Raw genomic sequence first — 14114 nt, forward strand, 5'->3', positions numbered from 1 at the left:
CGGCTTGAGTCCTGGGATCCTGACTAGCAGTAGTGAGAATGAAGAAAGGACAGATAGACGTATGTATAAGAAAGCGGGGATCAAGTGGTGGTGCGCTTACCCACTACCACCAGCACCCTGCAACTGCAGCATGTATATTAGGTGCAGCACAGAAACAAGGATTGCTGGTCCTTGAAGAGGTCTCTGTATACAGTCTCAGGTTGTAAACATCCAGAGGAGGAGGGAGCTGCATTTGCTGGCCTTTGCACACACTGTCCAGTTGTTCAGAAACACTTCTATTCAAGCTCCTGAGGGAGGCTTTGCTGTTGCTCTTGAACTTCCCCCAGGTGAGGCTTGCTGCTTCCTTGCAGTTGAGGAATTAGAGCTGCTACAGGACTGCCCGTGTCAGCAATGCACATTAGCGCAGGACCTCGTGAACTCAGGGCTTCCTATGCTACCTGTGTTTTTATTTTCCGTAAAAAAATGACAGTACAAACTGGCATTCATTTGAAGTTAAAAATAAAAGCACAGGGGAGGTTATGCACTTGGGAGATTATTTACTAAATTATCTTAGAGAGAGAGAGAGAGAGAGTCTGTGCACCTGAGGGCAGGTGCCTTTTGGGTGTCAGAAAAGTCCGCTGGAGCTGGAGTTACAGGTGGTTGTGAACTGTCTAATGTGGTCCTAGGAACTGAACTCAGGTTCTCTGCGAGAGCAATGTGAGTTCTTAACCCCTGAGCATCTCAGCAGCCCACAGATTGGACGTTAAAGTGTTTAGAAGCAGAGATGAATGTGACTTGAGTTTTTTTTCCTTTTTGTTTTTTCCTTTTTTGATGCTAGGGATTGAAGCCAAGATTCTTGCAAGCTAGATAAGATTTTTACTACTTAATTTACTCCCAGTCCCAGATTTTTTAGTTTGAAGCTTGGTTTATCAACATACCATACCTGCACAAATGAGACACTAAGAAAAAAGCCTTTGCTCTTTTGTCCCCACTCATGTCGCACCTGCTGACAAGAGGGTCTGTGGGTCAAAGTTCGCTATTTTTCCACTCCAGTCAGCACATGGCCACCATCAAAAGGTGCCCGTTCCCCAAATTTAGAAACCTTACATGTACTAGGAGGAGTACTCTAAATTACTGCTTTATTAGACTCATCACCCACAACAGGTATTTTTATTGCATCACAGTTTATAACTTATATGTCTTATATATTAAATTCCTTTTTAGTTTGATACTCTGTATCTAAAATTATTAATAAATTGACAGTTTTAGTTAAGCACTTCAATCTTCCTCTTTTCTCTTCTGGATCAGCAGTATTATTCCAGGATAGTTGGGTATAGTCTCTAGTTGGATACTTTCTGTATTTTCCAACTTACTGTCAATTTGTGGGTATTTAGTTTTGTGTTGTTCTTTAGGAACAACAAATAGATTGCGTTCCATTTTATTGTCATAGTATGGCCATCTTGGAATCCTAGGTTGATAGGGAAGCTTCAGTTTCCCAGGGGTCACATGGCAGTATTTGAAGACAGTTTCAGAAGGAGTGGGATAGTGGTGCTAATGATAGCTAGCTAGTGGGTAGAGTCCAGGTATGCATAAGGCGGTCTTTCATGGGAAGAAATCATCCCTGCCAAAATGTCAAGCGCGCTGCTATTGTGAAAGCCTGCTTATAGCAGATTTAGAAATCATCATTTTTTAGCCGGGCGGTGGTGGCGCATGCCTTTAATCCCAGCACTCGGGAGGCAGAGGCAGGCGGATCTCTGTGAGTTCGAGGCCAGCCTGGTCTACAAGAGCTAGTTCCAGGACAGGAACCAAAAAAGCAATGGAGAAACCCTGTCTCGAAAATCCAAAAAAAAAAAAAAAAAGAAAAAAGAAATCACCACTTTTTAAAACATTGCTAAAATTGTAATGATTTTGGTTTTATACAATACTAGTTTGAAAGCTGGTGGCTGAAAGTGGCTGTATCAGTGTGTTCTGAAGAGCTGGTCTCAGTGTGAGTCGGGAGGTGGCCAGCAGTTGAGAAGACAGCGCTGTTTACTACCTGGTGTACTGTGTCTTAGACAAGATTGCACGAGACCTTAGATATCTAGTGTGCTGTAGTCTTACTTGTCATTCTGAACAGATACAGGCAAAACACCTGAAAGGAAAGACTGTCATTGGAGTAGCAGCAGGCAGGTTTCATACGGTGCTGTGGACTCGAGAAGCTGTTTACACGTTGGGACTGAATGGTGGACAACTGGGTAAGAAGTCTTTCATGGCCATATCTGAAAACTGCAGTGTGATCTTAGGATACGTATTTTATGGTTTACTTATTTGTGTAAATTTTTAGGTCACTTACTGGATCCCAATGGAGAAAAGTGTGTCACTACCCCTCGTCAAGTCTCTGCCCTTCACCAAAAGGATATTGCCATGTCTTTGGTAGCTGCAAGTGATGGCGCCACCGTCTGTGTTACCACAAGAGGAGATATTTACTTACTTTCAGACTATCAGTGCAAGAAGGTGGCGACGAAGTATGTATATTCTGGAAAAGAAGCCTGTGGTTCTAAGCTCTAAGACTCTCCAGGGCTTTCCAGCTGCTAGGTGCACAATGTGCCTCGTGAGATGACAGAAGGGAGGGATAACTAAGTGTCGTTTTCTTTGATTTCTTGTTTTTTGACAAGGATCAGTGGACATAGAAAAGTTTTGTTTGCAAATTATAAAATAATATTTTTGAGTCATATTTAATATAAGATATGTCCTACCAGGTTAGTTGTTGAAAGGAGGGGCCGCTTGTTTGTCCCAGCCACCTGGCTTGCTTAGCCCCGAAATAACCACACAGAAACTGTATTAATTTAAACACTGCCTTGCCCATTAGCTCTAACTTATTGGCTAACTCTTACATATTGATTTAACCCATTTCTATTAAACTATGTATCACCACGTGGCTGTGGCTTACCTTCAAGATTCTAACTATAGTCCTTCTGAGGCGGAGGGTCCATGGCTTCTCTGCCTCTGCCCTTCTTGCTCCCAGCATTCAGTTCTCTTTTCTCCGCCTACCTAAGTTCCACCCTATCAATTAGGTCAAGGCAGTTTTTTTATTCATTAACCAATGAAAGCAACACACAAACAGAAGGAACTCCTACACCAGTTAGTTTCCCTTTTAATGTATCTGGTGCACAGAACTAGACGAATCCTCATTCTTGGTTTATAATACAGTGTCATCTACAGACTTTAATATTTTATAAACTGTTAATTAAAAAAAACAATTGTTTACCTTAAATACTCTGCCCAGGCTCACTCTTCACATCTTACTGGTGTGCTGCATCTCCTTGTACAGTGTAGCCTGTTGTGTTTAGCATGCCACAGTAACATGCAGTAAACTAGCTGTTACTTGCGATATCAAAGAATATAGAATCAAATTTAGACAAGGGTCCACATGCCAGCTGTAGCTCTCTGCCTTTCACTCATACACATACTCAGTGTGTCACCTGTGAGTTTGTTTAGACTGATACAGAGAGCAGTGTTTAAAAATAATTGAAGTAATCTTGTGTTTCTGATACATTTCAGTCTGTAGTAGTTGATTAATCCATATCTGCTGATTTGACAGTAGTGTGTTATTGTAGGTCCTTCCAAAGTATTCCCCTTTTGTAGAAAACCTTTTTTTTCAGACTGATATTTAAGAGCAATATTTGAGCAATATTTTATTCTATTATATTTCATTAGAGTAGGGGCTAGCAAGTGTGGAAATAATTCTTTGCACAACTATAACTGTTTCCTGGAAAAGTATAACAGCTCTTGGAAACAGATTTAAATTTGAGCACGGTGAACATGCTATTGCTTATGCATGAAGTGAAGATAAGATGGTGACTTCTTCAGGTTGTTTACGTGAAGCCAGCTCTGAGCTGAAGTCAGACATCAGGTTACTGAAGCCTGTCTTCCCTATCTGACATTGATGAAAATGTATCACATGTGTTCCATAGAACCAATTGAATAGGTATGAGTTGGCTTGTGGAATGTTAAGTTGTAGTTTTAATTAACCTTTATAAAGCATTTTAAAGTTTCCGCTGAATACATTAAATTGTGTTCCAAATTTTCACTAAGAAATTAAATTACTACATGGTAACTTTGAAAATACTAGTTTTTCAAAGCAAGTATCCTTCTGAGAGGTCAGATATCTGTAGAGTAGCACTGGGCAGGCTCTGCACCGTGCTCTGCACATCAGACAGACAGAAAAATACGTGTGGCCGTGGATGAGGGGAGTAGTGATGATGACCTTTATGATATGTGTGACTGGTTAGGATTGGCATATTTAAGCATTTCTATTTTATTTTTAATTTTTTTAATGTTAAGATATGGGTATACTTAGGAGCTAATAGCCTTCCAGTGAATGAGCCTTCCAGTGAATGTGTTCCTTATCAAGGGGGGGTTCACGGTGTAGGTAGTGGCTTTGAGAGGAGAGATGTGCCGTAGGAAGAAAGAGCTGCTGGGAGGAACTGCAGTGAGCAGAGGTAGAATCTTTCTACTTTCCTTATCAGTTATTGTTTGAATAATTATTTCTATAAAATTAAGCATGTGTGCTTCAGAAAATCCTAATTTACGATTTTTTTCACTCAGACAACTAAACTTGAAAAAGGTTCTTGTATCTGGAGGTTATATGGAATACAAGGTTGATCCTGAACATTTAATAGAAAATGGGGATCAGAAAATATGTGTCCTTGCTCTGGATGGAGCTGGAAGGGTGAGTGTGTATTTATGTTAAAGCCAGTCCTGTGATTTGTGGAGAAGTGATAGTGTGAACTGCCTGGCTTTGGTGGAGACTGCCGATGCCCTTTCCCTTCTGTGACATAGGACTGTTGCTAAAGGCATGCTAAAGCTTCATTTACTGCTATTAAAATAAAAACAAATAGTTTGAATTATTTGGTGTGTAAACTGTCTATAAACAAAATTGAAAGGTGTAGATAGAAATAATACTATTTAATTATTTTATAACAGTAAACAGGCAATATATTATACATTTGGGCCATAATCAAAAAAATATTGTTCCTGATTAAAACTTTTGTAAATGTACATACAGATTTTGATGCTCTTTATTATATTAAATATATAAATAATATGCTTCTAGGTCTTATTTCTTAGCTGTAGTTTTCTTTCCTAGTAGAAATGTTTCAATACATATCTCATAATGGAATCACTAGTTTTTAATTTTTTAATTATTTATGTGCGCCCATGCTGTGGTGCACTTCTCTGGAGGCCTAAGAAAAAGTTGGGGGAACTCTTTCTTTCTTTATACCATGTAAGCTCCGGGTATTGAACTCAGGTCATCAGGCGTGGCAGCAAGCACTTTTAACTGGTAACCCATGTCACCAGCCCTACCTAAAATATATTTTTTAATTATATATTTGAAGACATACTTAATACAGGCTCATAATTATAAACTGTACGTATTTTAAGCTTTAAGTAGTATTATAAAGTTTAAATATTTAAATTTTACATACTTAACTTTTATGTATTAGTAATACTGATAAAATTATACACAGGGTAAGAAACCAGTTTTCTTGTCATAAAATAATGACATGATAAGATATTTTGTGAGGTCTAAATTGTGTAAATAGTGATATGAAGCTTCACATTTTAAAAGTTGAACAGTCACATCTGGACATGTTTGTCAGTACGCAGAGTGCCCCTCCCCTCAGGAAACACCACAGCAGGCATAGTGGTGCTTTCCTGCTATCGTAGTGCACTGGAGGCTGAGCCCCTGCTGGCTGCATGGGAAGATGGAGTGCAGCGTGGCTGCTCAGAAAACCCTGTTTCAACTGCGCCCCTCAAAGATAAACAGACACCACAAGATGCAATTGCAAAGCTCCACCTGCTGGTGTGTTTATAACACAAGGTGTAGCCATTATTTTCAAAAATTGGTTATGAGGAGTCAACAGCCCTTCCCTTCTCTGCCAGCAGTTTCCAGCTTAGAACATGGCCTGTGAGCAGACAGAGGCACGGCCTCTGGAGATGAAGTTTTCAGGACAGCACAGCACCCTCTCTTACATCCTTCTGTACCTTAGCGCTACTCCTTGTGATATTCCCAGGGCTGCTAGGAGTCCCTAAACTGGGAGACTTCTTTACCTAAGGCCTTGTTTTAGTTTACGGTTAAGTATATCTTTTTATCCTTGAGAGTGAGTTGGATTGATTTTGGTAATTACCTGACATTAAAGTGTTGATCTTAGTGTGCTATAATATTCCAGCAGGACTGTTTGCCCCAAGCAAGTCATGTGGAAAACAGCTTCTCGTTTCGGGGAGTGCCATGGACACGTTTAGTATTTCATATTGCTTAATCTACTTTCTTGAAAGGTGTAGTTCTCCAACATCATCTTGATTTTTGTAGTATCTCTCTCTTTTTTTAAAATTTATTTTATGTGCATTGGTGTTTTGCTTGCAAGTATCTCTCTTTTCTGTGGAAGAATAATTCTTGAAAAATATGTGTGAAAGCTTTTATTTTGACTGCACTGCACTGGTTTTCAATTCAAATTTTGCTTGTTCTGATGCCGTATTGCTTTATATTGTGCTGTGGTTTGGTTTCATTTTAGGTGTTTTGCTGGAGATCACTTAGCAGTTCTCTGAAGCAGTGCCGATGGGCCTATCCACGCCAGGTGTCAGTCTCTGATATTGCTTTAAATAGAAATGAAATTCTGCTTGTCACACAGGACGGGGAAGGATTTAAAGGGAAGTGGGTTGAAGATAAAAGAAAGAATTCTGAAAAGAAAGGTCAGTTTATATGACTACTTACATACTCTAGTCAGTTTATGATGTGATGGAACCGCTAGGCTTACCCTGCAATGTTTGTGGATTTGCCTTTGTGGTTAGGTGTGTCTGTTTCCCATAGTTATCAGATCACTCGTGACCCAGGGCATGGCTACCCCGCTCTGTTGTTAGTATTTGATGCATTCTCTGGCACATCGTGGTCCTTCATTATATTGTCTTGAACCAATGAATTAGTTGTTTCATGCTTACAGTATATCTTACAGACATTTATGATTACTCTGAGAGTTACATACTCCTCAAAATTATAGAACATAAAAGGAATTTTACACAATATTGATTTGTTGTGCTTTATTTCTTTATATCTTTATAGAAAGAGACTGAGGTCTGAATATGCAAGGTTCATAGGCTATGTACTAGGTACAGGGAAGGGTTTTAATGATATGAAAATGTGGGCGATGAGCCCCCTGGTCCCAGGCACTGATAGCTGATAGAGCTTAGAGACATCTTCTATTCCAATTTTCTTGAGACAGATAACTAATGTAATGTGAGTTTCTTAAGAGCATAGGGATGTGAATAACAGTGTTAGAGGAAACATAGTAAAGTCTAGGAGACTGAAATAGACTACATTTGAAAATGTGGGCAGAGCACAGGTCTGTCTTGTAAGATTTGTGAGTCTTTACTTTTATATCACTCTTACTGGTCAGTCAGATAGAATTCATGGCCACTTGCTCCCTCAGCTGCTCTTCAGTGTCATCCCCTTGCCCTCACCCCTGCCCCCCTGCCCCTTCCTGAACATATAGCAGTTACCAAGTTGTGCTACTCCTATCTTAAATGTTTTTTTTTAATTGTTATTTCCCCTCTTCTGATTGATTGTTACAGTCCCTATCATCTTTTATTATATCCGTGTGTGGAATTAAAGTAAGAAAGTCTTTTTGTATATTCTCTAAGCATTTTTTCTGCTGTAGCCAGAGTAATTTCTTTGTAAGTGCCATGTCTACCTGGAAACATTTTGATATTTTGTTTTTATAGACTGAATTTGACTAGTTAGTCATTTCTCTAAAGTATGATCATACTTGATAGATTGGCTTATTGAGGGTAGGGGCGTTTCTGTCCTGCTGACTCTTGATTGGTGATCACTAAATCACAGTTGCACAGTGATCATTCCTGTATTTGCCTAGTGCCTGCAGGAGAAAGGAGGGAGCTCATGGTGACACTTAGGTCCAGCAAAGCTAGTATAGATAGAGTTACCAGTGTGAAAGTTGACTTTGGCTGCAGTGTGGAAGGTGTTTTCTGGGAGAAGAAATTGTGACCAATACTGAAAATTGTCTGTATGTGTAGTGAGTACGCAGCACCAAATCTGTGTTGAAGATGGAGAGGTTCTAAGTTCTTCAGAAGGACTTCATGTGTACTTTTACAGTTTTCAAATCATTTTTATTCCAGTTACTCCTAAATCTTTTTAATAATTTCATTGCAGCCTTGACTAATGATAGTTCATTTATTTTCTTTTTAGCAGACATTTTACCAAACCTACATCATTCCTCACCAGATGTGTCTTGTGTCTCTGATACAAATAGTGTGTATGAAAGAATTCGACTTGAGAAACTTCCTTTTGCCCATAGAGCTGTTAGTGTCAGCACAGATGCAAGTGGGTGCAACTTTGCAATCCTACAGTCAGACCCTAAAACAAGGTATAATTGTCTTTAATCCATTTTATTTTTAGAAGGAATAATCATTAGGCCTTTTTCTGTTTTCAGTAGCTCCTGATGCAAATTAAATTGAGGAGCTGTTACCAAGCTCTAGAGACCTTCAACAGATGAGTGTGTTCCAAGGGTGATCAGGAGGGAATGTTGGCTACACTGGGGAGAGTGTGTGTTCCCCTAGATTATAACCTGATTTTGAAAACAAAAATGCACATGCCTACAAAGGGTCTGTCTTTAGTACATATTAGACTTGGGGCTCTCAGATTCTGAAGAATGGATTATAAATATTTTTTCAGTATGAAAGTTTCTGCTTCTTAAATGTGATAATTGACAAAAAAGAGGTGTTGTGGTCACATGTTGGGTAAACATGTTCTGACTGCATTAGTACAGGGAGAAATGAACATCAGTGGCATTGTTGGGAGGGAGGAAGGCCGGGAGTCAGGTGACCATCCATTCTGGTTTACTTAGGTTTCCAGTTTAGCACTGAAAGTGTCATAAGCTGGGAAATCCCCCAGTTCAAGGCAAAGCAAGAACATCAGTCACTTTCCTTGGTAGATGAAGTGTAGAGAACAGGGTATGATTATAGACATATAGCACTCAGGGTGGTAGAATGATTGTATATATTTTCACTTGCTTGAGTAACTTCTTGATCTGTGACTTTATTTGCTTAGTTCCTTTTTTTTTCACTTGTAAAATAAGTTATGTAAAAAAGGAAAAACTTGGAAACTTTTCTTATTTTTATTGTTTTCAGTTATGTTGTTTAATATTCTATTAAATATTTAACATTTTTGGGGTGATATTCTTGTATTTAGAAAATGCCAGAATTAGACATTTCTAAGTTTAAGTAAGCCATTTCTTCTCAAGGGAATCAGCTTGGGATCTGTTTTCTTCAAAGTAGTAATTATTTCTTTTTCATTTCTAGCCTTTATGAAATTCCAGTCGTGTCTTCATCATCCTTTTTTGAAGAATTTGGCAAGCTCCTGAGGGAAACAGATGAAATGGATAACATCCATGATGTGACATTTCAAGTTGGCAACAGACTCTTCCCTGCTCATAAATACGTGTTAGCAGTGCGCTCTGACTTCTTCCAGAAGTTGTTTCTTTCAGATGGTACTTCTTCAGAACTGACAGATGTGTACCAGAAAGATGAAGATGCTGCAGGCTGCCATCTCTTTGTGGTGGAGAAAGTTCATCCCGACTTGTTCGAATACCTCTTACAGTTCATGTATACAGATACCTGTGACTTCTTAACTCATGGCTTCAAACCAAGAATACTCATGAACAAAAAGGCAGAAGACTGTAAGGGCTCCTCAGATTCTCATATGAATAAAATGAATTGCCATGCGGATGATAACCAGAAGGCAGCATTTGAGGTTTACAAAAACAACCAAACTCACACAATTAATGAAAGGCAGAAAAACAAACACAAATCTTCCAAAAAGGGAAAAGGTGTTGGGGAAGATGATCCTGTAAGGATGTTGCAAAATGTTGCAAAGAAATTTGGCCTCAGTGATTTGAGTAGCAGGTACAGTTCTTGGTCTGCTTGCCTTGTCCAGTCCTGCTTTGAAGTGGTTGCTGCCTTTTCTCTCTTTCCTTTCACTTTTGTCTTTGTGGGAGACGTACATGGATGTGTACCTTTCTCTCACTGCTGTTTTCTGGACAGTTACTACTTAGGGACTTATTTCCTCATTTGAAATTGAAGAACAGAAAGTTTGCTGGTGGGTTTCAGGTGCTGTGCTGTGAGTGTGTAACAGGGAAAGCGACTTAGTTCCTTAGAACCTGTTGTGTGCTGGAAAGATCTTGGGTGTCAGAAAGACCTACAGCCTTTCTGCTCACCCTAGACAGGGCAAGTTTTACCGACTTCAGTTCATCAGTATGTAAAGTCCTTGTGTTGTTGATAAAGACTTGCCGTTGAGTTACTAAAGTATCTCATGGCACCTGTCACATTATGAACCTGCACTGATATGCTGTTCCTCTAACAAGGCTTTCATATGAAGCTGCTTGTGCTGGAATAACCATTGTCATGTATTTGGGACAGGGAGGACTGTGTACTGTGATTCTATTGGGAAATACAGAAAGACCATGTGATGGCTTTGGTTTGTGACTTGTCAGCCATGATATTAAGCATATTTTAAATTCTAATGAAGACTGATTTGTTAGAGCTTGAAATGAGGTTTTGAGACTTTCTAGGAGCATGTTGTAACTGTTTAACTGCAAGCCTGACGGTTAGATTTTTGTTGGGTGTTGCTTTTAGTAGAAGACAATCTCCACCTGTTGTTAATTTATATTTTTCCTTGATAGGTTAGATGGAGTCAGATTTGAAAATGAAAAAATTAATGTTATTGAGAAGAAAACAGGTGATAAACTGAAGCTAAGTCAGAAAAAATGGTAAGTTAGTAGATGAGGGTCAGCCCTGCGTATTTAGAGTTTTGGTTTATAAGACAGAAGTAGAGCTCCTTGCAGCCATAAGGAGAAGGGAGATGCCGGTTGTCTCTGCCCCTTCGGGAGGCTTAGGAAGCCATCATTCTAGACAGACACTGCCTGCTGGAGGAGATCATTCTTTCTTCTTTATTCGGATTAAGAAAGATTTTACTTGTTGCTTTTTCTTTAATTGTGGATCTTATAAGTAGGGTTTTATTCAGCTGTTTAGGTATTTTCGTTATGGTTGTTTTGTTTAGTATGTTTTTTCCCAGAATATATATACTACATGTTATAAAGTTTTGTGTTAGGTACTTTATAGGTGATGTCTCGAAGAAAGAGAAAATGAAAATTTCTAATGATACTTGGCATGCAGTAGGCTGTTTAATAAGAGAATAAAGGGCTTTGAGCGTGCCACTGATTGCCACTAATTCCTTGCCTACAATTAAAAAGATAATCAACGGGGAAGTTTTAGTATTCAGTTCTCTTTTAAAAAAATTAAAAATGATTTGGCTATTATTGTCTTTTTTGAGATATTGAGAGGTGAGGTACATGCTTATTTGTAGTGTGTATACTCTTGCCAACATTTCTCTAAGATTAAAGTTAAGCCAAATCCATAGACTTTTTTCATCCCTCTGTAAATATGCAGAAAATTGATCTTTGTTTGATTAAACTTTTTTTTTTCAGTTCATTTCTCCATGATGTTACCATGAAGTCTGTGGATGGAAAGGAATTCCCCTGTCATAAATGTGTGCTCTGTGCCAGACTTGGTAGGTGGAGTCTTGTTAGCGACTGCATCCTGTGTTTGTTCTGCCCCCCTCTTCTCACTGTGCTGTTTCTCTTCCAGAATATTTCCGCAGCATGCTGAGCAGCTCCTGGATTGAGGTGAGGTGTAGAGTGTAGGCATTCCTGCATATCCTGGGGGTTAGGTTGGGAGTGTTCTATATAAAACATCCAGAATTGGAACTTGGTACTTTGGATTAGTTCTATATTTCGTTTATGTTACATTATGTGTGTTCAAGTTTTCTAGAAAATACCAGCATTTGAAAGATAAAATTATTGTCATAAAGCTGTTAAAAAAAATCACAATCTCACTACCATTTTTGAGACACACATTAGGACTGTCCTTGTGTGTCTTGTTTTCTGAATTTTCTGTGTTTCTTTTTTAATGTTATGTTTTAAAATTAAGTGTCTTATTTTAGATTTGTATTTTATAAATTCTTCCAAGGGTCTTTGATGTGACTTCCTATCCAAAGTTTTCATGCTAGTAAATCATCTAACAATATGGTAGTAGTTTGTTGTTTCAGATTAATGAGTTGATTTTGTCTTATGCGCTCATAGGCCTCCAGATGTGCAGCTCTAGAAATGCCAATACAGTCTGAGATTCTGAGAGTTATTGTGGACTACCTCTATACTGATGAAGCTGTGGTCATAAAAGGTACGAGCACAAGGAAATTTAGCTGGTTCTGCTATAATAGGAGAATGAACCATAGCCCCCTCTTATATTGTCTTTAGAAGCTTAATTTAAAATAAGTAACAGATTATTACAAATAATAATCAAGCAGAAAAATTACATTTTCATTGTCCTAAATCATTCTTTTTAGAATCATGTGTTATAGTTAAAATTAGTGTTAGAAGTTTCGTCTCTCTAACTTCCTCTATGTTAGGATTGTGAATACAAGGAGTGTAATTTTTGACAAATTTTCTATGAACTTTCCTTCTTCTAATAACATGTCAGCAGTGAAACAGGTGGACTAGAAGGAAGTTCGTGAAGAAACTAATTTGTTCCCATTGTTGAGAAGAACTCATGCTTTGTGAGTCTAATTCGCTGTGGTTCTGAGCGAACATTCATGGGGTTCATTATGCCATTAGTTTTTAGGCACAGATATACACTAAGGATATTTTAAAGTGAAAAGTCCCTCTTTGCAAGAAATCACAGTCTAGCTGGGGAGAACCAAATTGGTTCGAAGGCAAGTGTCCATAGCAGGGTAGTTTTCTGACAATAGACGCATCTTATAGGAAGTACCCCAGTCTGCATGAGGAAATCTGGGTGGTCTGTTCAGATGTGTTTGACTGAGAGGGAGATTCTGGATTTGTGTACTTGATGTGTAACTAAGACTTTAAAATATATACTTATTATTTATATATTTGAAATGAATAATATATTTTAAAAAGATATATATATATATATTTCTTTTTGAAAATTGAGGTATTCACATCCAATAAATTACTCATTTCTAAAGTACATATCTGTTGTTTGTTAAAATTTAAAATTGTGCCCTTGCCACCATTTTCATATTGTACAGTATTTTTACCTGTAGATTAATATGAGAAAGCTGCCATTTTAGCAGTGTTCTGAGTGTAGGGCATGGGGGTGCGGCCATAGTTTTTTATGTCTAGGATTTGCAGTTACTACTTTTATCATAGTAATTATTCTCAGAATTCTTTTTGCCACTGTTTTAAATGGAAATATTCTCTTTCTTTACTTCGTGTGTGTGTGTGTGTGTGTGTGTATGTAGGCTCCCCTAGAGACTAGATGGTGCTGGAGGTCAGAATCAATTTTTGGAGTTGGTTTTCTCTCTCCACCCTGTGGATCTTGGGAACTGAACTGAGGTTGTCACACTTGGTGATAAGCAGTTTAACTAACTCAGCCGTCCAGCCAGCCCTTGCTATGTTCAGAAAAAGTGATTTTCTAATTTTCTAGTTTTAGGGACAAATTTTACTGTCAGGACAATCCTGTTTCATTTTAACTCAGTGTCATTATTACTCAAAAATAGATTTTTATAGCCTTTTTTATAGCCTATTTTGTTCTGTTGTCATCATATCTTTTTATAGTATTGCATACCATCATTATAGGTCTGTTGCTGATGTAAAATGTGTCATCAGGGAAAAAATACATTTCTACGATTGTTGTTTGGTGTGTGGCTATGTTTATGGTATTTTGCTTTTTTAATTTAATTGAAGTTTTTATTCTTGAGAATTTCATGTATATGTATAATGAAATATGATCATCTTCAACCCTACTTTTCCCCTCCAACTCCTTCTGTGTATCTCCCAACATTTTTCCCTCCCAACTTCCTTTTCTTATTTATTTATTTATTTATTTATTTATTTATTTATTTATTTATGCCAGACTACTAAGTATAGTTAGTGCTTGACTCTGTACATGACTCTGTTGTGCTCCACAGAAGCACGGGAGACTTGACTCTCTATTTGCTAGTTTTAGGAATATTTCTTACTGGAGTGGGAAATCATAAACAAGTCAGACATTCTAGTAGTCTTTTGCAC

At 38.1% G+C, this 14114-nt stretch overlaps 1 protein-coding gene across 2 annotated transcripts in view; it reads left to right on the forward strand.

Annotated features, from left to right (window-relative positions):
* Ibtk (inhibitor of Bruton tyrosine kinase) overlaps positions 1 to 14114 on the forward strand; it is a 67694-nt gene that overhangs the window by 17629 nt on the left and 35951 nt on the right. Inside the window, exons 7-16 of one of the 2 annotated variants that reach the window (XM_075965093.1) lie at positions 2096 to 2213; positions 2303 to 2483; positions 4567 to 4690; positions 6534 to 6711; positions 8219 to 8396; positions 9331 to 9933; positions 10710 to 10796; positions 11514 to 11596; positions 11674 to 11711; positions 12168 to 12264. In XM_075965093.1, the coding sequence (XP_075821208.1) occupies positions 2096 to 2213; positions 2303 to 2483; positions 4567 to 4690; positions 6534 to 6711; positions 8219 to 8396; positions 9331 to 9933; positions 10710 to 10796; positions 11514 to 11596; positions 11674 to 11711; positions 12168 to 12264 (1687 nt within the window). The remainder of the gene's footprint in view (positions 1 to 2095; positions 2214 to 2302; positions 2484 to 4566; positions 4691 to 6533; positions 6712 to 8218; positions 8397 to 9330; positions 9934 to 10709; positions 10797 to 11513; positions 11597 to 11673; positions 11712 to 12167; positions 12265 to 14114) is intronic. The other variant, XM_075965094.1, reaches the window with a different exon arrangement.

Source organism: Microtus pennsylvanicus, chromosome 3 (assembly GCF_037038515.1).
Source record: "Microtus pennsylvanicus isolate mMicPen1 chromosome 3, mMicPen1.hap1, whole genome shotgun sequence".
NCBI lineage: Eukaryota > Metazoa > Chordata > Mammalia > Rodentia > Cricetidae > Microtus > Microtus pennsylvanicus.